General features: G+C 37.4%; 1 protein-coding gene across 1 annotated transcript in view; it reads left to right on the top strand.

Annotated features, from left to right (window-relative positions):
- Window positions 1-23,798, top strand: part of TRPM7 (transient receptor potential cation channel subfamily M member 7) — a 50,839-nt gene that overhangs the window by 11,051 nt on the left and 15,990 nt on the right. The window contains exons 2-21 of the mRNA XM_014264591.3: window positions 7,806-7,885; window positions 9,317-9,355; window positions 9,806-10,004; window positions 11,139-11,352; window positions 11,886-12,010; window positions 12,613-12,784; window positions 13,597-13,771; window positions 14,469-14,592; window positions 15,120-15,192; window positions 15,433-15,533; window positions 16,384-16,518; window positions 17,277-17,330; window positions 17,890-18,030; window positions 18,503-18,637; window positions 19,241-19,521; window positions 19,990-20,218; window positions 21,453-21,608; window positions 21,746-21,889; window positions 22,471-22,599; window positions 23,270-23,554. Of these exons, the coding sequence (XP_014120066.2) occupies window positions 7,806-7,885; window positions 9,317-9,355; window positions 9,806-10,004; window positions 11,139-11,352; window positions 11,886-12,010; window positions 12,613-12,784; window positions 13,597-13,771; window positions 14,469-14,592; window positions 15,120-15,192; window positions 15,433-15,533; window positions 16,384-16,518; window positions 17,277-17,330; window positions 17,890-18,030; window positions 18,503-18,637; window positions 19,241-19,521; window positions 19,990-20,218; window positions 21,453-21,608; window positions 21,746-21,889; window positions 22,471-22,599; window positions 23,270-23,554 (2,991 nt within the window). The remainder of the gene's footprint in view (window positions 1-7,805; window positions 7,886-9,316; window positions 9,356-9,805; window positions 10,005-11,138; window positions 11,353-11,885; window positions 12,011-12,612; window positions 12,785-13,596; window positions 13,772-14,468; window positions 14,593-15,119; window positions 15,193-15,432; window positions 15,534-16,383; window positions 16,519-17,276; window positions 17,331-17,889; window positions 18,031-18,502; window positions 18,638-19,240; window positions 19,522-19,989; window positions 20,219-21,452; window positions 21,609-21,745; window positions 21,890-22,470; window positions 22,600-23,269; window positions 23,555-23,798) is intronic.

The following is a 23,798-nucleotide window of genomic DNA, read 5'->3' as shown; positions in this document are numbered from 1 at the left end:
ACAGCAACTGCATCCAGACTGTGTGAGTGGCTTTACTGCTGAAACCATGCCCCGAGCCTCATTCCTTGCAAAAATAAATCCAGAGTTTATAGGATTGTCTGCTCCTACACCCTCTGTGGCACGTGCAAGGTAAGCCCAGCACTTGCCAGAAATGTGAGGTTTGAGCCAAACGAGTGCTTTGATGTAGATCTGGGGTTCAGCAGCCAGCACAGAGTGTCCATCTGTCCCTGCAGAAAGGACCAGGGACAGGCACCAGCCCTCAAACCCACAGAGATGTTTTGAGCGACTTAAAAAGACTTGGCACCGTTCTGTGTGTGTGGTGAGTAGGAATGCTGACTCTGCCTTCCTGCTGCTCCTATTTGAGAGAGTGTGTAGGCTTGCCATCTGCATCTGGTAGGGTCAGAATGATCACAGACTGCAGCAAAATCTCTGGTGCTGCGAGAGGTGAGGAGCATGCAGACTGTCAGTTGTATCACTGGATAAGGAAGGGAAAGGAGGCTGCATGTTTGAAAATGCAAGAGATCTGAGGTTGGTTTATATGGGTCATTCAACATTATTAAAAGTGGATTTTAAGTGAGGATCCCTATCAGAAAGAAGCAGGGACTGTATGACAGGCTTGCAGACATCCCTATGTACTTTGCCATAATTTTTTTGTTTGGCTTTTCTTTTGTTTTGAACAAAGTGAATATTAGAGTGAAAATGTTGGCTGAAAAGCTGTAGCTATATTTCTTGTAGTTACAGCCACACACTCTATCCTTTTCTTTCATCCATGGAGTTAAGTTTTAGGGAGTAAAGAATTATTTTCACCTCCTTTGTAAACTCACTAGTTTGTTGCTTCTAGGTCATAAATTCAGTATATGCTTTGAAATATTTTATGGAATGCATCAAAATGTGATTGGTCTGTGAACTCAGAGGAAGTAATTTATAGGCTCTTTAGCAGGAGTGAAATTTTTTAGCTTAGTATTTCATTAGCTGGGAAGACTGTGAATGTAAACTATTTAGAAATCAATTTACTTCAGCTCACAGCAACGAAACTGGTTTACCTTCTGTTGTATTTTCTTTTTCCTACCAAAATTGCAAATTCTGTCAATGAAAGTTGATGGAAAATAAAAATGAAAATGCATTTCTCTCCTTGCTTCCCCTCGGCTTTTCTGAAGGCATGTTCAGGAACAGTTTGCCATCTGCTGTGCTGACACAGTCTCAGGGAGTCTCTGGTTTTGGCAAGTTTAATTACTGTAGCTGGTATAGTTGGGCACTTAACCCTGAAGGTGTTTATTGTTACATCAGCTGAGAAAAAGCCAGTGTGAAATCACCAGTGGGTGATTTTCTTCTGAAATCAACTGCTGGTTCATTCCATAGTGACCTGAGCTATCTCATACTGTAGAATCAGTGGTGAAATATTTTCTAGGTGCATACTAATATTTATATTATGCCTTGTGTGGATGGTGTAGGCATTTTCAAATCTAGTACTTTCTGAAAAAGAGGAGTAATTTTATGGCTGGTCTAACTGCAGAACAGCACAGACCTTAAACTATTAAGTAAATAAATTTATTATTTATTTTAAAATATGCATTTACTCTGAGCTTTCCACTGAAAGACCTGTATTGCAGTTAGAAGACAATTTTCCCAACAAGATGGGTAAAGTTGGTTGAGTTTGAATGTAGTAAAAATATACCAAAAATATCAGGTCTGTGGATTCTCTTCTATTCTATCAGGGTTAAAAGGCACCAATTCATAGTGCTAAATGATGTTCATGAATTTAGGGTATTCTTAATTAAACGAATCTGCAGAAAAATATTATCCCTAAACAACTGAATTGTGTGCTTTGTAATTGTACAGTGAAATAATTCTCTCAAAACCAGCCTGTTCTCCAAATAGCAGATTGGAATAATTTTCCTCAAGTTTGAGAGAGCTGTAAAAATCCCTTTTGACAAATCCTGATTACCCTTTGCATCCAGAACTGCACGTGGACTCAGGGAGTTCTGTGGTGGCTTCATTACATCAGAGAAGAACTTGATGAAACAATAGCTGCTCTGTTACAGACCTGGATTGCTGTGAAATCTGTTCGGAGCAAATCTCCTGAACTGTTTAATAAAAAATAGGATTGTTGAAGGTTTGTTTTCAGCACTGAAGGAGCCATTGAGAGGAAGATTCTTATCTTTGCTCTCTGGCTCACTTGAGATCTGCTTCCCATGTGCAGAATTGACAGAGGGCTTTCTCTGACTGCCCTCTTTCCTTGCCTGCTTCAACAGTTTTTATTTAACATAAACCCAGTCTTTTTTTTTTTTGCTGTCAGACAATCTATTTTCAGGACTGTGGTGGTAGGACTGTGGCAGTATTTTCACTAGAAGAGTTTTTCAATCTGGAAAATGGGAGCTGTTTGCTTTCTTAGGAGCCCATTGAAGCCTGGTGAGCTGTTCTGCTGAGAGCAGGATCTTCAGCATAGCTGAGACCCTTTTTGTGCATGATGGGTCTGTTTGTCTATCTGAGCTGGGCACGTTCTGAGACAAGAGATGCCCCAATGCATGTGGGAGAAAAAAGAAAAGAGCCAACTTCTTGTAAATGAAGCTGGTTTTAGACTAATAAGTAATCCTGATGCAGCAGGTGAAATATCTTTGCAAAAACTTTCATTTGTAGTGGATTAAACAACAATTAAGATTAAAGCACAGTCCTTGTCATTAGGGTGACATTGTTCACAGGGATACATTAAAGCACTGCAGAAATATCTTCTGGCATTGGGATCGTGTCTGAGCCTCTTTTTTGAGTACTGCACATATCCATACTTTCTATACAAGTTAGTACAAAAAATTAAGGTTGACTGATACTGTAGATTCTGATTCAGGAACAAGTTTTGTAGGTGCTCTGTGTTGTGCCTTGTCTGGACAGACAGCACTGTTATTCTCTGTCAAAGTCTTTTAAATATAGTTCATAATACTAGCTGGCCAAATGCTTTGTTTTCTCCCCTCTCTTTTAAAAAAGAAAGCTAAAACCCTCAAGCTAAAATTATAGAAGTATGTAACTTTAAATTGAAGGGAGAGCCAGTAAATTAAATGCCTGGGGTTTGATGGAGCCAAGAGTTTAAAACAAGTGGTAGCAAATATATGACATTAAAGTATCTAACTCTTTTTCCTTCTATCTGCTTATTTGCTTAGTTAGCTGAAGTATTGAAGAGTTTCCTCAAGTAATAAATATTTCCTTGAGGAACTGAGATGTGCTCTGCTGATATCTTTAATACAAAATTTTAAGTGTTTTCTTTGGTAGATAGATGTAACTGTCTTTCAGCTAGCTCTGCCCCCCATACACATTGGCTTGGCTACTCAGCTCATCCTGGGGTGCACATTTTCAGTATCATTCAGTTAATTTGTCCTAAAAACAAGTCCGGGTGCTTTACATGCAGTGTGGTTCTTACCGCCTTAAGGATTTGAAGCACTTATTAGAAATCATTTCAGTGAGCTATTCATGTAGAGGAGGCTCTGTAACATTATTAAAACATACTTGAAACTTTTCATTTGGTTCATTTTATTTATGGCTCCTCTTCCCACAAGAAGCTTTCTGAATTCTAAACTACTTGGTACACATTAACCTAATTGAATATGGTATTTATCAGGGCTGTTTGGCTTTATTCAATGTATCTAGCATAAAAGCAATAAGATAGAGGTTTGTCTGGAATTTCTGCCTTTCAGCTATAGCTGCAGGAGCCCAGTGCCTGGCTGGGGCTGGTTGTCTGGGCAGGGATCACAGGTCAGTCCCATGGTGTAGCATGTGCTTGGATAATGGAGTGGGTTTCTCAGATAAGAGATCCTCTGGTAAGTCACGAAGGGTGCTGTGGTATGTATGGTTACATAAGGAGCAGTAACTTCAAGTTGGAACAATGTCAGTGGACGATTCCTTGAATAGACAAGATAAAGGACATTGTTAGTACAGTGTGTCTCTTAGAAATGTTTTGAAATTTATCTGGTTGGCTATGAGTGACCTGGGCAGACAGGACTGCTCTGCGGCAGCGCTAGCACGACTGTTCCTGCTGCACAGTTTCCACTGTGCCTTCTTGTTTTCAGGCCTGAAACTGAAAACTTTCCTGTATTTTCTGCTGTCCAGATGGAAAATAAACATTTTGCAAAATTTGAGGTAGTGGAGAAACAATATAGAGTCTATACTAGTTTTTAAATAAAGGATAAATGAAATTGGCGGATCTTTTCCTTGAGGAAGTATTGCGTGTATTGAACTGCCATATGGTGTAAGCAGAGATTTGAAAGATGAAATATGAGACTGTGTGGAAAGTGATATGATTTCTAAATTTGAAGCTCAGTCTATGCTATCAGTAACTAAAATCCCCTTTACCAGCCCTCCAAAAAAGGTCACGGTTTAGCAAATTATTTATTAATTCAGATCACTTTGCTGATTCAGTGGGGAGCTTTATTGAAAAACTGTCAGGAGAACTGCTGGGTTGATATGCACTGTGGCAGGCTCCAGGGCAATATAGTTGGGAAGAGAGAAATTTTAGTTTTGTAACAAACATTGTTACAATATTGTAACTTTTTATCTTACAACAGTACACAGTATCACAAAAGAGCAGGAAAAATTAAACTGGGATCATTTTGTGCATGAAGAAGCTCAGGATTGCCAACTACAAATATTATTTATACCTGCCATATTTATGTTACTTGAAAATCTTGAAAGTAATTTTGAGATCTTGGCAAGCAGGCAAATTACTTTCTATAGAGAAAATAATTCAGACCAAGCTTGTGGAATAAACTTTGAGAATTTCACAATGGCTTGATAAGGCTTTGCCATATTGCCAATGCATCAATTGCTAGAACTTAATTGTCCTTTTATTTTAATATATTAAATGAGAGGCTCTTAGAAACACATGAGCTGAAGGGAGGAGAGTGGTAGGGAGTTGTTTTTTATTTCTGAGACCTGATCTCATACTGTACTTCAGGGATGGTTTATCTTTTTTTATAAATTTTCTTTTTTCACCTGCTGTATACAAAACATGATTGTGGTAAAAATTTCATTCTACAAAGAGACTTGCTAGTTATCCAGTGTGAATTTCAGTAAAGATAACATATAAATCTTGAGCAGGTACATTTAAATAATCTCTGTTATTGGGGCTTTGGAGTGCTAATGCTATTGCTATGTCAAACATAGTTAATAATAAAATGGCAATGGTAAAACTTCCACCTTTTACAAAAGGCCATGGGATTATCTTGGCATTTAGATACTTCCAGAAGTTGGAAATTATTGGGCAAGTTCTCTTGAGTTTGTAGTTCAGCAAGTACTTGTGTAAGTTGTTTCAAATAGCAATTAGAATTATTTCACTACTGCTGAAACTGTTGGAAGAGGACGTATTTATTTAAAATAGTGTTTTATTTAGCTTGAGATATTGAGAATGCGCAGGGAAGAATATGGGAAGCTAAGCTTTTTTCTTCCACAATTTTGAAAAGAAATAAAGTAAGTAGTTGAAAAGTAGATCTCTCTGTGTTGATGCTGCTTGTGCCTTTTGCTAAAAGGCTGCTGACCCATGTTACCCAGAACCGTGGTGTAAAGTGCATCTGCTAAAAATACACTGGGAAAACAGCACTTGGAGCAGCAGGAGCTGCCTCTTACTGGAAACAGTTTGGGGGTGGGGTTGTGTGTCCTGTTCAGATGATGAAAAAGCTTTAATAAGAGTAGGCAGTTTTCTTAAACAGTCTGATTAACTTGTGTATTGATTTTTGACTTCAGACTGGATCTCCTATTTTAACTTAATCTTTAGCTCATGAGGAGTATTTCTTAGAGGTAACTGCTGCAACTAATTTATACTCAACAGTGTCCTCATAGCATCTTCCTTTTTCTGGTCATCACAGGAAGATTATGTAATAATTGTTCTTATTTTCATGAAAGGCAATACTTCCTGCATTTTTAATGTGATTTTTACCCATTTATGGGAATTGTCTTTCACTCAGTTCTCTTCTCTTCTTGGTTTGTATTTTCTTTTTTTTTCTTTTTTCTTTTCCTCTCTCAAAAGAAAACAAGACTCTGGAATTAGCAATTTCTGTAGAAACTCTGCTGCAATAAAGATTAATTAGCATACAGGCATGCTTCTGGAGGGAGTCTAATTTTACCAAAAAGCTTCAAGTACATTTTAATAACATTACAGAGCTTCTAGATAAGTAACTGACTTCGGGTGGCTTTGGGGTGACTGATAAAATAGTAGTGATGTGACAGTAGTTGCACTGTTGAGAAATTGAGAGAAATCCTTGGTAAGGGGTTAAAACTACGTTCTTTAAGAGAAAAATTGATGGTTAGTTGTTTTATTTTGGGGGCTTTTTCTTTTTTCTTTTCTGTTTTGGGAAGTGTTTATTATTGTTATTATTATGAAAAGTGGTGTTGCACATTGTGAACTAGAGTTCCTTGTCCCCAGCTTTGATCACCACTCAATAATAAAACAATATTGCGTGGAGCAATTGACGCAATTGCTTGTGGTTTATGTTCTTTGGATTTTAACATCTAGCGTGTTATGCCTGTGATCTCTTGCTTCAAGGTGTGGTTTTAGCCAGCTGGCTGAAACATCTAAGTATTAAATTACTCTTCTGTATCTTTTTATATTCTGCAGGACCTGCAGAGTTAAGCTTAAACTACTGCAGTTTTAAAGTAATGCCCTGTTATTATCTTAAACTGATAATGTTTTACTGTTATAATCTTCAACTGATGTTGAAGTTACAGTGAGTGAAAAATTCATCCATCTTTGCTTAAACTTCTTTTATAATCTAAAAAAAAATCTTAATTTCTTCATCACTGCTGCAGACCTGATTAGATACCTGTGAATAATATCCATCAGTCTTTTTCCCCTTCTTGTAAAATAAAACTGTGAAATTAATAAAAGTTTTCTAAAGGTAAAATGTAAATGTAGAGCATTGCTGTTAGCAATGAAGTAATTTTTGTGTCATCTCAGTAAGGATTTAAAGTAATGTTGCATAAGATGCAAATTAGCATTCCAAGATTTTTTCATGTTTTTATTTGCTAAAAGTCCTGTCTGTCTTTCCCAATGTATTGCTGAAACATGACATAGACGTTACACATTATGATGTTGTTTAGCAGCTAACTTAAGATTATTATGTGAGATAAAGTTCATGTGGTTGTTTAAAGCAACTGAAAGAAATTATGTCCAGTGATTAGAATAGTAAGCATTTGAAGTAGTGAACATCCTTAATTTCATGTTTCAGAACATGTTTCAAATTTAACCTTAGAACACAGTTCAGAGATCCCAATTAATTTTATTTACTGGAGTGAAAAGTGTTTTGATGAAGAACAAAGATTATGACCTATTTATTGCTAGTTGAAAAGATTGCCCGTGTTGTTAGAAAGCTTCCTTACCCACAGTTTCAAGATGAAAATTTTACTTCATCAAAGAAAGAAATAGATGAAATTAATACTATCTGAGTTTAATGCAGGTAATTTTTAAAAATTTTACCTGATTTTTTTTTTCTTAATAAGATAGAATAACAGTGTGTCTTAAAATTGTTTACGGGTTGTTTTTTTGGGGTATATATTTATTTATGTATTAAAATTTTGCTATTTATAATAGCTTTGAAAAATATTACTTCTAATTTTAGGTGATTTATGTATAAATTACATAATGATTCTGGTTATCTCAACTTTTGGAGAGTTGTGTGAGATGCTTTTTTAAGGTCATACATGGTTTTGTTAGTTTTTTGAGAGAGCAAACCCCTCATATTCTAGCTCTTGTTTCCTTAAAAAGCTTTATTCATTACAAAGGTATGTGATTTGTATTTTATAATACTGTTAAATTCTTTGTTTTCCAGTCCCAGAAATCCTGGATAGAAAATACTTTCACCAAGAGGGAGTGTGTGTACATTATACCGAGTTCAAAAGACCCCCACAGGTAAATGAGAAATGATGCAAGAACTCATTGCTGCTCTTTAATATTTAAAAAGTCAGTATTTTCTTGAGTGTTGGACTGGTTTTTTGTATGAAATACTGTCTTGGGTTTGTGCTTTCGTGACTGGACATTGTTGCTCTGTGAACTGGATTTTCTTTTTCTGAAAGGACTTTGGCATTGCAGAAATCTCAAAAAAAAATGTTCTCCTGTTCCCTGTGCTGCTTCTTACCACTCCTCCTACTGATGTCTGTGATCTGTTTATAGTGAGGGGGGTGTGAAAAAGACATTTCTGAAGTTAGAGAGTCTCATAGAGATGTCCTCTACTGGAATTTGAGAAACACCATTGTAAGTGTAGGGTGAAGTGTGAAAATCAACCTGACAGTGTAGAAAAAAAGGGTGAAGAATTCGTAGAAGAATAAAGAAAACCAAGAATTGGGGTGGAGAGAAAATTACAAAAAAATAATAAAGGCTGAAAAAATACTTGCTTCCAGGGAAAACAGATAAATGGGAACTGTTCAGATTTCATATGATGTGTAATAATATTTCATCCTTAAGTTCTTAAAGGAGAAAAAACTAGGCTGAAAAATGGGGTAATATATTTCTGGAGGGGCGGCTGAGGCTAAGAATATTTAGCATATCTCACATGCTGTTTTTACCTTATCTTAACTTAGAGGTGTGAAATCAAGCAAGTTAGTGCTAACTCTAGTGCATATCTAGCTGACTTTCACCAAGTGTTACAGGTATAATTTAAGAGTTCCTACAAGGATTGAGTTTGACATGCATAGTCATGACATTTGTGTCGCAGATAAAATAAAGACAAAATGGAAATAGACTTAAAGTTGGTATTTTTAGGCAGTTTTGTCCCCCTGTAATATTTACTGTTGTAATTATGGATTTAAAATCACCATTTTTTTCTTCAACTTCACATATGTGACAGCAGCTGAGAACCCTTTTTCTTCTGAGATTGAAAAAACTTCTATTTCACTCTTTTCCTTAAAAAACACTTGTTAATCTCTTTTGTTATACTGGGGCAGGTTACTATTTTTCATTTAAATACTTTGTTTATAAACAGAAAAGGAACTAAATGCTGTAGAATTTTCAAATTATTGTAAATAATTCACCACATTCCTTGAAATCATGTGACATTAAAAGCTTTTAGAATTTGTAGCCACAATTGCAGCACATGGAAAATTTGCAAATGCAAACAAAGTAATTAGGAAGCTGTTAAAATTTCCAGAGCATTTAACAAGGAACAGAATGGTCTTCAACACTTGCCCTTTCAGTTTAAGCTATTTGTAGCTTACAATGGACTTTACAACTTTCCCACCACAATTTGTCCTTCAGTTTCTAAGAATGGCCTATGGTTGTTGGTGAATTGCTCACTGTGTGAATTATGTAAGAAGTTTAAGTCATATCTTAAAATATTTCTTACAGATGCCTTCCAGGATGTCAGATTTGTCAGCAACTTGTCAGGTAAAAAGGTCTTTGTAATTACAATATTTATGAATATTTTCTCATTAAGTGCTTTCATAGTAGGGTTTTCAAAAGTTTTGATCAATATTATGAGTGACAAGTTGGTGAAAGGTTAGATGTAAAATAAATATAACTAATGTTTAAAGAACTGTCTGCAATAAGTAGGTCACAGATTTATAAATGTTATATAAATTACTTGGCTTCAAAGAAGTAATGTCTCCTGGCCTGCAGCTCGCTGCCTTAGTGAGCTTCAGTATTTTGCATAATAAAATGTATTGTAATTGACGATTGCTGTAAATATTTATGACAACAAGGCTCACTCTGGAACAGAGGTTTATGTAATGTCTAGAATCTTTGCTTTCTGAATCTGTTCTGTTGCTGTTGTCAATAAAAGCAGTTTTCACCTGCAATGGCAGTATTTACCAAGCTTTGTCCCTGGTGTGGGTGCAGGTGCTGCTGTGGCCGCCTGGTCAGACAACACGCGTGTTTCACTGCCAGCCTGGCCATGAAATACTCCGATGTGAAGCTGGGTGAAAACTACAACCAGGACATAGAAGAGTGGTCCGTGGAAAAACACACAGAACAGACCTCTACTGATGCTTATGGTGTCATCAACTTTCAAGGTGGCTCTCATTCTTACAGGGCTAAGGCATGTATGATGTTTTGTTGTTTCTTTTTTTCTTACTCTCACCATGCTTAATTCAACTTCTGAAGTTGAAGGCTGAAAATATTAATACGTCTATTGTGACAAACCAGTGCCCTTTTCTATTCTAGCATTTTTGTTGTGATTTGAATTCTTTCTAATTTCTATTTGTAAAAGATTTTTAGTTGTGGTAGAAATTATTTAAAGCTTATGCAGTTACAGGCTACAGGGAGTGCTTGTACAGTGTGACTTCTGTGGTCAAACCAAAGTGCTTGAGTGAGGAGCTGTGTTCTTCTGCAGCTGGCAGAAGCCCCAAGGACAGTCCAGTGCTCCAGGTCAGATCATCTCTGTGAGAGGAGGGCCCTTGGCACAGTTCTTTCATGTTCTTAATAGCAGTGTGTGGGTTCCTTTGTACTTAGTGTAGCTTAAAATTGCTGTGAGCTCTTTCCTAGGAGCACAGAAACACCAGGCTGCCCACTCTCGTTTCTGCTTCCTTCTGCAGAGTGCAAGTGGGGTTGCTCAAACCAGTTTAATGGAGTAGTGTTGTTTTGTAATTTAGAACTTTATTCAGAAAAGGTTTCATTTCTGCCTGCTGTCCCCATCCCTATTCAAAAGCTCATACTGAAGATGTGGCAGCATTGTAGCTGATCAACCATCTACTTAATCTTATGCTGTTAAACATAGTGTTAAAAAGTTGCCAGGTTTGAAGTTGTCTGTTGAAAAATTTAGGTTTCCTTTCTACCAGGAATGGAGAAGGAAAACCAAGCAGTTGTAAAACTCTTTGCAGGGGACACAAAAACCTCTCCCAGCAGATGGCAGAGCTTTATAGATACTTCTGAATTTCATCTACTTTAGAGATCATCCAGTGCTTTCATAGAGTCATTTCCTAGGTCACTTTGCCAGTAGGATGGAATACCATGATCTTTCTGTAGTTGTTTCCCTTCCAAAACTTGCTTTCAGAACTGTCACATCTGGACTACAGAGGATATAAAGGAAGCTTGTGCATTTATTGCATCTGCTGTGTTTTGAGAAAGTGAATTACAGTTTTCATAGACAGGAGTAGGATAATATATCCTGAAATACATCCTGGTTCCTCTTTTTACACATCTGAACCTTTTAACTCTGTTCTTGTGCCTGCAGTATGTGCGATTGTCGTATGACACTAAGCCTGAAGCTATTCTGCAACTTATGCTCAAGGAATGGCAGATGGAGTTGCCAAAGCTTGTTATATCTGTCCATGGGGGCATGCAGAAATTTGAACTTCACCCACGCATCAAACAGCTGCTTGGCAAAGGTCTTATCAAAGCTGCAGTGACCACAGGGGCCTGGATTATAACTGGAGGAGTGAACACAGGTAAGGAACTAGCAAACATTGTGCACAATTAACTGGATTGCAGTTTTATAAGAGCCAAACGATTTAATGTATGGATGCATTGCTATGTCCTAAACCAAAGAAATTTGAATGAGTTTGGTCAAAGGAAATTCAAATAATACATTTTGAACATATGTATTTGAAAGTGGGCTACTGTTTTGTATTGAAAAAAGAAATAAGATAAAGAGGGGCTGGATTTTGGGCTTTGTTTTGTTTGCTTGATTGTTTTCTGGGTTTTGCTTTTGAAACAAGGAAGAGTGTAATGTGATTAAAAAGTACAGTAATGTGCCGGAAACTCTTGAGTTCTTGCTAGGCTAATATTTGTTTTGTTGAATGACTTGGTTTCCTCCTAGTAGATGTAGCATGGTGCCTTTTCTTTGGTAATGTGTCACTAAGTTTCCAGCTCCTTAAAGGCCTGATTATCTAAATAAAACAGTTAAACACCTAAATAAATATTTTTGTTCTCAGTAAAATGTGCCATTCAATGCACTGGAATCTTTTTTATGCACGAACAGGTGTTGCAAAACATGTTGGTGATGCTCTAAGAGAACACGCTTCCAGATCATCTCGAAAGATTTGCACTATTGGGATTGCTCCGTGGGGAGTGATTGAAAACAGAAACGACCTTGTTGGAAGAGATGTAAGGAGGAATTACCTAACTAAAATAATGATTTACCTCATTTACTTCTGACACATCTGCTCAAGCATGTTTTTCCCTTGCTTTGCATCATTGGAATACTTGCTTTGCTATGAAGATACACTGACATCTGTGACTTGTGCAAGATCGTTACTGTAAACAAGTTGCAAAATGCAAATTTGCTACAGGAGGAGCTTGTTCTTAAGTACAATCCTTTTTCCTCCCCCACTGATACTATTGAGTCAAATAACAAATATGCCAAAGTATTACAGAGAATTCACATTTAGAGAAGACAATAAGTTGAAAAATTCTGATGTGGAGTCTTCAGAAGTCACAAATTTTCCCCAAAGACATCCCTTTCAAAGGATCTTTGTTACCCCTCAGAACAGCATCCGTTAGTGATACAATTATCTGCTTCCCTGCACCAAGTTCAGAGCTGCAGCTGTTGGTGTATCCTGATCCAAGGCATGCTTATATGTGTCAGTGCTTCTTTATATGTGTCAGTGCTTCTTGTTGAGCCACCAGTTCTTGTGTCTAGTTAAGTTTCACAGAAACAAGTGTGAATCTTTGCAAGTAAAAGACATTTGTTGTGTGCTTGCACTTAGGTGGTTGCTCCATATCAGACCTTGTTAAATCCATTAAGTAAACTAAACGTCCTAAATAACCTCCATTCCCATTTCATTCTGGTGGATGATGGAACAGTTGGAAAATATGGAGCAGAAGTTAAACTGCGAAGAGAACTGGAAAAAACTATTAATTTGCAACGGATCCATGCAAGTAAGTAATTCTGGTGCCTGAGGGTTGTTACTATGGCTTAATGAAAAAGGTGTTTGCACCAAACGTCTGAATGAGAAAATAAAATAAATTAAACTGTTGTTTACACTTCAAGTCTTTAATTGCAAATTTCAGCAGCTGCTCTGGACCCTAGTTATTGCTGGTAGATTTATGATTTCTCTGGGTCCACAGAGGAATCCCTTATGAATGAAGTTGTCTGTTTACTTTGTAAAAACAAATATAAGTCACTTCAGGTCTTGTCACCAAATGCTGATTGGTCTGATTAATTAATGGTGTTGTCACCAAGTCCTGATTGGTCTGATTAATTAATGGTTTTGACGCTGGCAGTTTCAGAGTTTGCAGTATAGTGTTTTCCCAGTTGTGGAGCAACACATGTACTTTGACCCTTACAGGAATGCTCTTGCAATATTTCCCATCAGTAGAGGGTTCCCATGTACCTGTGTTCAAGCTGTGTATGTGTTGTCACCTTTGGAAATTATGGGGGGAAGTTGGAAGACGAGCTTCAAAAAGAAAAATTCTTCAGTTTTCTGCATTAGTTCATGAATGTTTCTGTGAGGAATCTCTTCTGTTTTGTAGATTGTATCCTGTTGTATTAACCAGCTTGGCAGTGCTTGTGTCCCAGCCTAGAACATAAAGTGCTTGAAACTGTGCGTTATCAACAGCTAATGTCTGGCAGACAGTGTTTTAATGCTAATTTAATAGGACAAACCTAATTTATTAAATATGTAAAACTGGCCTTAGCATTCACTATACACTTGCAGCATTATCTGGATTTTATCTTTGCCGTTTTCCAGGAATTGGCCAAGGTGTGCCTGTGGTGGCCCTTGTGTTTGAAGGCGGCCCCAACGTCATCCTGACAGTTCTCGACTTCCTTCAGGAGAGCCCTCCCGTGCCCGTGGTGGTGTGTGAAGGAACGGGCAGGGCTGCAGACATCCTGGCCTATGTTCACAAGCAGACAGAGGAGGGGGGGTAAGTGCCAGCAGTGCCACACTGGGCAGAGGGTTGGAAGGGACCCCACAGTGGGTCATCCCAGAGCATGTGGCCCAGGATTGTGTCCAGACAGTTCTTGTCATCCACAGATGAGTTTTGAGACCATTTCTTCCTGAATCTGTACAAACGCCTTTTCTGTTTAGTGCAGAAAACACATGCCTGTTTCGAGTGTAGCTTCAGATAATAAAAAGGATGTGCTTGGGCTCCACAGTACTTGGTGATTTGGTGATTTCTTGTTAGTGACAGGCTTGCATAAGTCCCTTAAACACACTGGGTCCTTGTTGCAGGGGCTGCCTCTGAACCTTGGGAGGCAGGGATCTAATGTAGCTGTAAACCACACAGCTTTCTCCAGCCTGAGATCACAAATGTGTCTTGCTCAGATGAGTGACTGCTTATTATTTTGTGCCAAAATCTTCTGGTTGAGAATATCTCAGAACTCAATATAGGAAGAAAAGGGAGAGAGAGTTGAGTTACTTTTAGGAGGCAGTAGTATAGAATTGTAAGTTAAGTAGCTTGTAGTTCTTCCTAAAGGTTACCCAAGGTTTTGCCACAGCAACAGTAATAAGCTTATAGATAGCAGGACTTTGAATGGACATGTTGAAACTAATTAAATGCATTGTTGTTATTACTGTTCATCTAAAACAATTGTTTTCCTGTGTGTTTGTTTCAATCTCAGGAATGTTCCTGAGGGTGCTGAGCCTGAAATCATTTCAACCATCAAAAAGACATTTAACTTTGGTCAAAGTGAAGCAGTTCATTTGTTTCAGACACTGCTGGAGTGCATGAAAAAAAAAGAACTTGTAAGTAGATCTTGCCATAAACTTTTCTATGCAATGTGCATGCATTTGTGGATATGTGATATGATTTTCTTCTTTTATTGGATCTTTTAGTTCTGACTACTAATAAATGTATAGTATCACTGCATGCTTAAAGCAAAACCACTTTATAGAGGTAATGTGTAGCCGGAGTTCAGGGACTGGTGTCTCATTTGAACATCACATTGTGCTGTTCTGAGATAAAAATATGCCTTATTCAGCTAACCATGTCTGCTGGCAGGTTAATCTCATGATCTGTAATGGACTGGAGAGGTAAACAGGATGCTGCGTTATAGAGAGCAGTGAATTATAATCGTGGGAGGAAAAGAAGTTCAAATTAATTGAAGATTCCCACAGAATGCACACTAAAAGTTTAATTTGAACATAGGCTTCAAGTTGCAGGGAAGATGAGGTGTCTTTTATGTCAGGAATTAAAAAAGATTTAAAAGACTGAATAACTTCTGCCTGAAAATAACTTTAAATATTTTTTCCCATTTTGCTATTTTGGACAGATTACAGTATTTCATATTGGGTCAGATGAGCATCAGGATATTGATGTTGCAATACTTACAGCATTGTTGAAAGGTGAGACTTAATTTTTTAAGATCATTTGGAACATCCAGCTATTATTGATTAATGTTTATGTAATGGATTATTTATAAAATACCAATAGAATCTAAGTTTTTAAACAAATATCTTTGTTCTCATTGTATCATGCTATAACATGACATGAATGATGATTTTGGCCTTTTTAGGAAGCGAGAATGTTTATTATCTTGTCTTATAATTAATTTTAAATTTTCTTCATTGTGTTTGTTTCTTAAGGCACGAATGCATCTGCGTTTGACCAGCTTGTTCTTACACTGGCGTGGGACAGAGTTGACATAGCCAAAAATCATGTTTTTGTTTATGGGCAACAATGGCTGGTATGTAATGGTCTGGTTTAAGCAGAATGATAAATCCTAATAGAGAGAAGCACAGTTTACTGTGAAAGATTAATCTTGACTTTTGTAGAGAGAGACTTTGGAATACTTAGGCATTTATTTTGAGACAGTAATTTGGGTGTCCTGCATAGCCTTAAAGGTGTTTTGCTGTATTTGAAAATAGTAAAAAAATTATAGAAATGTGCTAACTGTTCTGAATAACTGGCAGAGAAAACACAAAAGGTGGAAGCTGAATTCATGTTAGTCAGATGCTCTTCCTTCATTACAGTTGCATGGCCCTAGAAAGTTCTTAAGAAGCATCTGGTAAAATGCACTCTTGGCAGCACTGCAGTGTCTTTTGAGGGAGGGACAAAATGTCTGGGTTTTGTAGTTTGAAAATGAGTTTAAGAACTACCTGGTGGCTCTTGTCTTTTCTCCCTGTGTAAAAATAAAACATGAGCTTACTGAGTGTGCATTCAGAAGTACATACTGTGTAAGCCTTGTCGATTGCCATGACGGTTCTGACATCTTTGAACCAAACTGAGCTTTAGAAATTTTGTCTTTTTTTCTTTTATCCAATATCAGCCTATGAGAACACTTCAATTATGTTAAACCAAATGTCTCCTTAGTCCCACTGCCTCAGTAGGCAGTACCTAGAGAACAGTTCAAGTCTTCAGGGTATTCTCCTATCCGTAATTGTGTGAAGTTCAGGGGATATTCTGAACCGAGGGTGACATCTGTACAGACATGTGAGGTTTTTCCAGCCCTCTAAGTGAAGGAGGTTGATACAGTATCTTAGCTCACTTTTTTGCTGGCTCTCTCTAGACTCCACCTTTTTGCTTCTTTGTTGTAGGTTGGCTCCCTGGAGCAGGCTATGCTGGATGCCCTTGTGATGGACAGAGTTGCATTTGTGAAACTTCTGATTGAAAATGGAGTAAGCATGCACAAATTTCTTACAATTCCCAGGCTGGAAGAACTTTATAACACAGTAAGTAAATGATTGCTTTTTAAGCTGTTTTTAGAGCAGCATTTTAGTTGCTCAGCCTGTTGTGTCCTGGCTCGTGTGCAGCAGTCTGGAGGTTGTGGGGTGTTGGTAGGCACAGCCCCAGCAGCACCAGAATTGTCTGTCAGCACCAGAATTGTCTGTCAGCAGGGTGTTCATCTGTGTGCGATGGTGGGGATGGACACTAAAGGGAAAATTGCAGCTCTGTGGACACACAAAGTGTGCAAAACACAGTGGGGAAGAGAACAAGAGAAAGTGATGTGGGTGAAACTTGCGCCCAGAATCTGAGCTCTAAAGGGCTTCATTGGATGGATGTCTGTAGCAGTTAACATCATAGTAGTTCTAGGAAGAGTTTAATTTGTCAACCTGCATAGTAATAATTATTACTTGGAAAAATTTTGTTACGGTTGATGTTGATCTAAGAATTCCAAGGTAATTTTGATAACAGTATCCAAAGACAGAACAAAGAACCTTCCACCAAAAACAAGCTGATGTGATTAGTACACAAATATGGCTTAGGTTTGTGTTAACAGTCTCAGTATCTGCTTTGACAAAAAAGAAAAAAAAATTCTTCAGCTAATGAAGCTCTGTAGAGAAGCCTCCTTGAGAAGTTTATTTATTTCATTTATTTATATTTTATTATATTGTTATATTCTAAATGAGTTTTTAAAATTAACCTCTTATGGGGCTGCTCTTGCATGCTAATGTCTCATTCCAAATTTTCCCTCTCTTTTGTTATAAAGAAACAAGGCCCAACCAACCCAACACTCTTTCATCTTGTTCGGGACGTCAAGCAGGTATGCTCTTCATGTAAAAATCTGTCAAACTAGCAGTTCTTTTTTGTTAATAATTTGTTGTGTTTGACTGTCAATTTCAGCTGCAGTTTATTTAAAGTATTAAGCTACCTCTGCAGACATTTTGGTAGTTTTCAATGTTCCTGTTCTATGCTGGGTGCCCTGCTGCCTAAAAGATGTTAAACCCAGAGTGTTGTCTTTCATTTTTCTTTTGATTGTTTTCCTTCTTGGGGGGATTGAAAGCTGATGCTTCCAGCATGGAGAAATTTTGGCTGTTAAAACAATAGACAAAAACCCCCAGTGCCTCCCCCACCAATGGAATAAGTATCTGTTCTGTTAGGGGAGTTCATGAAGAAAAGATATAACCTGGACTTTCTTTAAAAATAATAACTGTTGAGTCATGTAGAGTGCTTTTTGGGTTTTATGTTGGAGGGTTTTCTAATCATGAAAGGCTTATTTGTTTAAAAATTATTATTTAGAGCTGTGATATAACATGTAGAAACACTCTAAGCAAGTTTAATATTATACATTGAAAAAGTAAAAATACCTTTTGTATTCCTAGGGAAATCTTCCTCCAGGGTATAAAATCAACCTGATTGATGTGGGACTGGTTATTGAGTATCTGATGGGAGGAACCTACAGATGCACGTACACAAGGAAGCGCTTTAGGGCGATATACAACAGCCTCAGCGGGAACAACCGGGTACGTGCATGGGGAACAGCCATCTGTTCCCAACTGGAAACCCCAACCTTTGTGTTTTGTACAATCATTGAATCCATGTTGGTTTGTTCTTCTTGTCAATGGACTGGTTCTTTTAAATGCAGTAGTAAGGTCTATGAAGGCAGCTGAGAACTGTCCTGGGATTGAGGGCAAACAGGTTTTGTTCTCCTCAACCTTATTCTAGCATATCATAATTCCTTCTCTGTGATTTCCTCTTTTCCTGCTCGTAGGGGAAGAAAGGACAGTACACATGCAGATTCACCAGGGCTTGGGATGCAGATATTTTAGCTTCTTGTGCAAGCTACGCTAACCAACAAGTGTAACTGCCCATTTAGTGACTTCTTAAAAGCAATGAAAACAAACAACAAACCAAGTTAAATATCCAGTGAGAATTCTGGTTCTGCTGTTTGAGTTCATCCATGTTTCAGTAACCAAATCCTTTTGCTTGTTGCAGAGATCTGGGCGAAATCCTTCAAGTACCACTCCTCAGATGTGTAAAAGCCATGAGTCTTTTGGTAATAGGGCAGACAAGAAAGAAAAAATGCGCCACAATCATTTCATCAAAACAGCGCAGCCGTACAAACCAAAGGTGAGGGCTGTGAGGGGAGCACAGTGGGGTTTGTTTCAAGGAGCTGAGTGGGGAGCCTGCTGGAAAGCCAAGTGCCACTGGGGTATGAATAGCAGCAATTGCATTGACTTTGGTAAAGCTGGAATTTCAACCTTGCTTTTGTACTGTTTCTAAACTGCAGCTTTTTTACAGGGTTCTGTAAAGGGTGTTTCTCTTCCTGTATAGGAGTCTTGTGGATAATCTTTGGTATGTTAGGGACCAAAAAGTTTATCTTTGACAGAGTTCTAGGTGGGACTCACACAGCTTGGTAGATAGGGCAAGATTTGGCCATGTGTTACTACTACAAGCAGTTACCAAGAATTTTTTTATTTGTATGTAGGTATATTACAGCTTTTCTTTGATCTAGAATTCAAATTAATTCAGTCTCACAGTTATTAAAATGAATTGTACTCAACTGAAGTTTGTGAACAAAAGTTGCTGCTGCTTTTCAAGTTCTCAAAAATTTTCTTTTTTCTTTTTATAATTATTTATAATCTGCTATTTCATCACTCAGCATTTTATTTCAATTTACATAATGACCAAGTATAGCAACTTACAATGTGACTTTGTGATTTTATTTTACAGATTGACACTGGTGCAGAAGAGGGAAAAAAGAAAAGAACCAAAGATGAAATAGTTGACATAGATGACCCTGAAACGAGACGTTTTGCTTATCCTCTGAACGAGCTGTTGCTGTGGGCAGTGCTGATGAAGAGGCAGAAGATGGCTCTGTTCTTCTGGCAGCACGGCGAGGAGTCCATGGCCAAAGCCTTGGTGGCCTGCAAGGTCTATCGGTCCATGGCATACGAGGCCAAACAAAGTGACCTTGTTGATGATACTTCAGAAGAGCTGAAACAGTATTCCAAGTAAGTTACATTCCTGTTGTTCAAAATATTTTCTTGACCTCTGCGATAAAAGTAGTGGGCTACGTATGAACAAAACACAAATTATCCTGTTAGCACACTTGAAGACAATTCTGTTTTGCAAAAAGGTTTAAGTGGAACTCTAGTAGAAGCTTTATATTAGATATTGCTCTTTCTTGAAGGCTGTTTGTTAGAAGTCTTGATTTATAGTCAAATTAGGAGGAAACTCGGTGTGCCATTTTCTTCTGTGTAGTTTCTGTGCATGTTTTAATAGCTGTTTTAGCTTGCATATGTTTTTAACAGAAGTCACAGACTGATGTATTGTGGTTATAAATTACAGCATATCTGTACAGAAGGGACAAATAATAGTCCCTTCAAGTTATGCAAGTTGGGAATTTGTGCAAGAAAACTCACTCATGGCCATTTCTATAGATACGATCTTTTGTTTTGTTGTTTTTTTCTTCATTTTAGCGAGTTTGGTCAGCTGGCAGTTGAGCTGTTAGAGCAGTCCTTCCGACAAGATGAAACTATGGCCATGAAATTACTGACTTATGAACTTAAGAACTGGAGCAACTCCACTTGTCTGAAGCTGGCCGTGTCCTCGAGGCTCCGTCCGTTCGTCGCACACACTTGCACACAGATGTTGCTGTCGGATATGTGGATGGGGAGGCTGAACATGAGGAAGAATTCGTGGTACAAAGTAAGCACTGTTGCAGTTTATTCATGTGAAAATGGTCAGTGGAGTTTATGTTTAAAGGATAGAAAAGTGTGTGTTTAAATGCTGTTAGTGTAAAGCTTTCACAGCTATAGCTTTTATTAATAAATCCTGTAAACCAGTCTCCTGTAACATAATCAAAACTGGAATATTTGTTGTAAACTTGCTTCTTTTGACACTCTATTATCTTTTTAAATAAGGTACAGAAATATAGAAGGCAAAAACCAGGCAAGTAGCCTTTAATCAGAGGCTTAAAGAGATCATGTGAATACTAATCCACTACTAAAAACATAGTAGTTACAATCCTTAACAGATGGAAAACCTGTTGTAAGACTGTAGTTTCATGCATTTTGATTTTTTACAGGGGGCACATAAGACTTGATGTAAAAAAGCTTTATGAATATCCTATTTTGGAGGAACTGAGCAAAAAAGCAGGGCACAGAATGAAACAAGGGTAGGCAAATTGGGGACAGGTTTTCCAGTGGTGCCCTTTGTGTGATATAGATCAATTATGATCTAGACAGAGGTAACTGGTCTAGATCAATTGAACCAAAATATTTCCTTGAAAAATTAGGTACCAAAACTTAATTGTTGCTAGAAATAAAATGAAAGAAAACTTTCCTACAAAATACCTACAAGCATCATTTAACTTGTGACCTACTAAAAATCCTCTTTGATAACTGATTAACTATTTTCCTGCTTGCTTTTAACAGGCTAATGACAGTAAATAGCTTTCACTTACTCTCTTCATCTGTACCTTAGCTCATTTTTTTACCATAAATTGAAAAAAAACCTCCAAACAAAACATACACCACTCCCCTCTCCCCCCACAAACCACAATCTGGTACAGGCTTTTAAAATACACTTTAACAATACACTGTTCCAAAGCTTCTGGGAGTGGATTAAATAACAGAGTGTGAACAGAACATCTCTGTCTTCAGGCTTGGAGTACATTCTTTCTAATAGCTTTGAATTTTGGAATTTTTTGGTTTTTCCCATTTCCTATGCCTTCAAGTCAAGAAACACTCTGTATATGTGATCCTAAGCTCTTAGGTGTACATACAAGTAATAACAACTAATTATTTTCTATATTTTTCCCCTCAATAGCAAGCAAGTGAAATTTAGATAATACATTTCCAAAGGCTATTCTGTGTGTTGGTGTGTTCTGATGCTTTAATGGAGTTGTGAACTATTTACGCTTAGTCTTCATTTTTTCCAGGTGATACTGAGTATTCTGCTCCCTCCTGCTATACTGCTGTTGGAATATAAGACCAAGGCTGAAATGTCACACATTCCTCAGTCTCAGGATGCACATCAAATGGCAATGGATGACAGTGAGAACAACTTCCAGACTGCAGCAGATGAAATACCTATGGTAATGTGGGGCAGAGGGAGATATTAAAAACAATATTCCTTGCTTAAATAATTAAATTTTCAAGTCAAAGAAGTGCAATTTAGTGCCAGAAAGCATGCATTTTTTTGTGTGGGAAGTTAACAGTTTTTTTGTTTTAGGAGGTTTTTAAAGAAGTGAGGATCTTGGACAGTACTTACGAAAAGCATGATATGGAGACTCCAGCAAAGCCTAAAAGACTCCCAATAACACAGAAGTTTTATGCATTTTATCATGCTCCAATTGTGAAGTTTTGGTTTAACACGGTGAGTTTTTTTCTGTACAGTGTGTATTTTATTTGAAAATGTAGCACAGATTTTTGGGTTATTTTCCCAACATGTAGCTCTGATTGTGTCAATGTTAAGCACTATCCAAAAAGCAGACAGAAACCCCCTTACCTTGCTGAGCTGGAAATGAGAAATACTTCATTTTATGAAACCACATAAGCACATGCTGTGCCCTGTGGTTTGGGGTTTTTTAATTCTGTTCTGAGTAATTCTTTTCATCAGTTGCTAGCAGGAGCTCTATAACCATGTATTAGTCTCAAGTGCATGCACAGCTTCGTTTCAATCACTGTAATAGAAATGCTAGAATTTTTTCTAAAGGAAAATAGCTGTAATAAGAGCAAAGCTTTGCTAACAATAAATAGCTTGTTACAGCTATTTTTCCTTTTCTAGGATGAAAATGTTTGTATCCCCTTATAAATAATAACTTGTCTGCTAAAAAGGGTAAATATAGTCTTGTAATTTAATTGAAGCTTTTATTGTGTACCACATCAAAAGATTCAATGTACATCTTGAAAGAATCCTTCAGTAATTATATATATATTTTTTATTTCATTTTTTAGTTGGCATACTTAGGATTCCTCATGCTCTACACTTTTGTGGTTCTCGTAAAAATGGAAGAATTGCCATCTGTTCAGGAGTGGATTGTTATTGCTTACATTTTCACATCAGCAATTGAGAAAATTCGTGAGGTATGCCTGTAACAATCTGGGGTTTTTGCCTTTTTTTGTCAGTTAAAACAGTATGCTTTAAACTGTGATTCTGTAAACAAGAAAAGTGAAGAAACTTCAAGCATCAGAATACATTATTTAATACCTTTATCCTAAAGCTTGGTATAGGTTGCTAAATGGAGGCTTTGTAAAATGTGTATTAATTTGTTAGGCAGGCTCTACCACTGTGCTATGACCAAGGTATCAAAACAAAAAAGAAAAAGCTTTAGTGATACAGGAGAGCCATCGTAACTACAATGTTCTTGGTCAGCAAGAGTCTGCATGGAAGCTCTGTGATCATTTTTAAATGGGACAGATGAAGTTAGTCCCTTAACCTGGTACCTCAGGCTCAACTGAAGGCAGCTAGGGTTCATTTTTGTCACAGTAACTGCCTCAAAAGAAGTAAAAACATCACCAAAACCCACTAAATCCAAAATTCCTTAATAAATTGTTTAGACAGAGCAAACTCCTCCTTTCCTTGTTGTGAAGCTGGCACAGTTAAACACTGCTTTTGATTGCTCAGCGTTCAAGGGTTCTCCATTTGAATAGCTATTTTATTTTTGCAAGTATAGAAATGCTGGTGATTCACATATTTTACTGTTGATCCCTGTGCAATAAATATGAGCTGTCCTGACCTCCATTTCTTTTACAGATTTTTATGTCAGAGGCTGGGAAGATTAATCAGAAGATCAAAGTGTGGTTCAGTGATTACTTCAATATCAGTGACACAGTTGCCATTGTCACTTTCTTCATCGGGTTTGCATTAAGATTTGGAGCCAAGGGGAATTTTGGAGAAAACACTTACAGAGAAAATTACATCTTTGTTGCTGGAAGAATAACATACTGTCTCAATATCATTTTTTGGTATGTGCGATTACTGGATTTTCTAGCTGTAAATCAACAGGCTGGCCCTTATGTTATGATGATTGGGAAAATGGTAAGTACTATGTTTGTTACTGATTTTTTTTTTCCCCAACTGAATCCATTTACAACTTCTCTCAGTAGTTTTATTTAGTTAGAAGTTTCTTTTCCTTCTGTACTAGGATAACAACTTGATGTGCAGAATTAGCCAGCTGGAATATACCTTAAAGGGTTTCAAAAGAAGCACTGATTAGAAGGCTTCCTTTATGGAGCTATCCCTGTTACATAAATGTAAAAAATGGCAAATCTTCCTTCTCTGG

The sequence above is a fragment of the Zonotrichia albicollis genome, chromosome 11 (assembly GCF_047830755.1).
Source record: "Zonotrichia albicollis isolate bZonAlb1 chromosome 11, bZonAlb1.hap1, whole genome shotgun sequence".
Classification (NCBI taxonomy): domain Eukaryota; kingdom Metazoa; phylum Chordata; class Aves; order Passeriformes; family Passerellidae; genus Zonotrichia; species Zonotrichia albicollis.
This window is presented reverse-complemented; position numbering and strand designations above follow the sequence as displayed.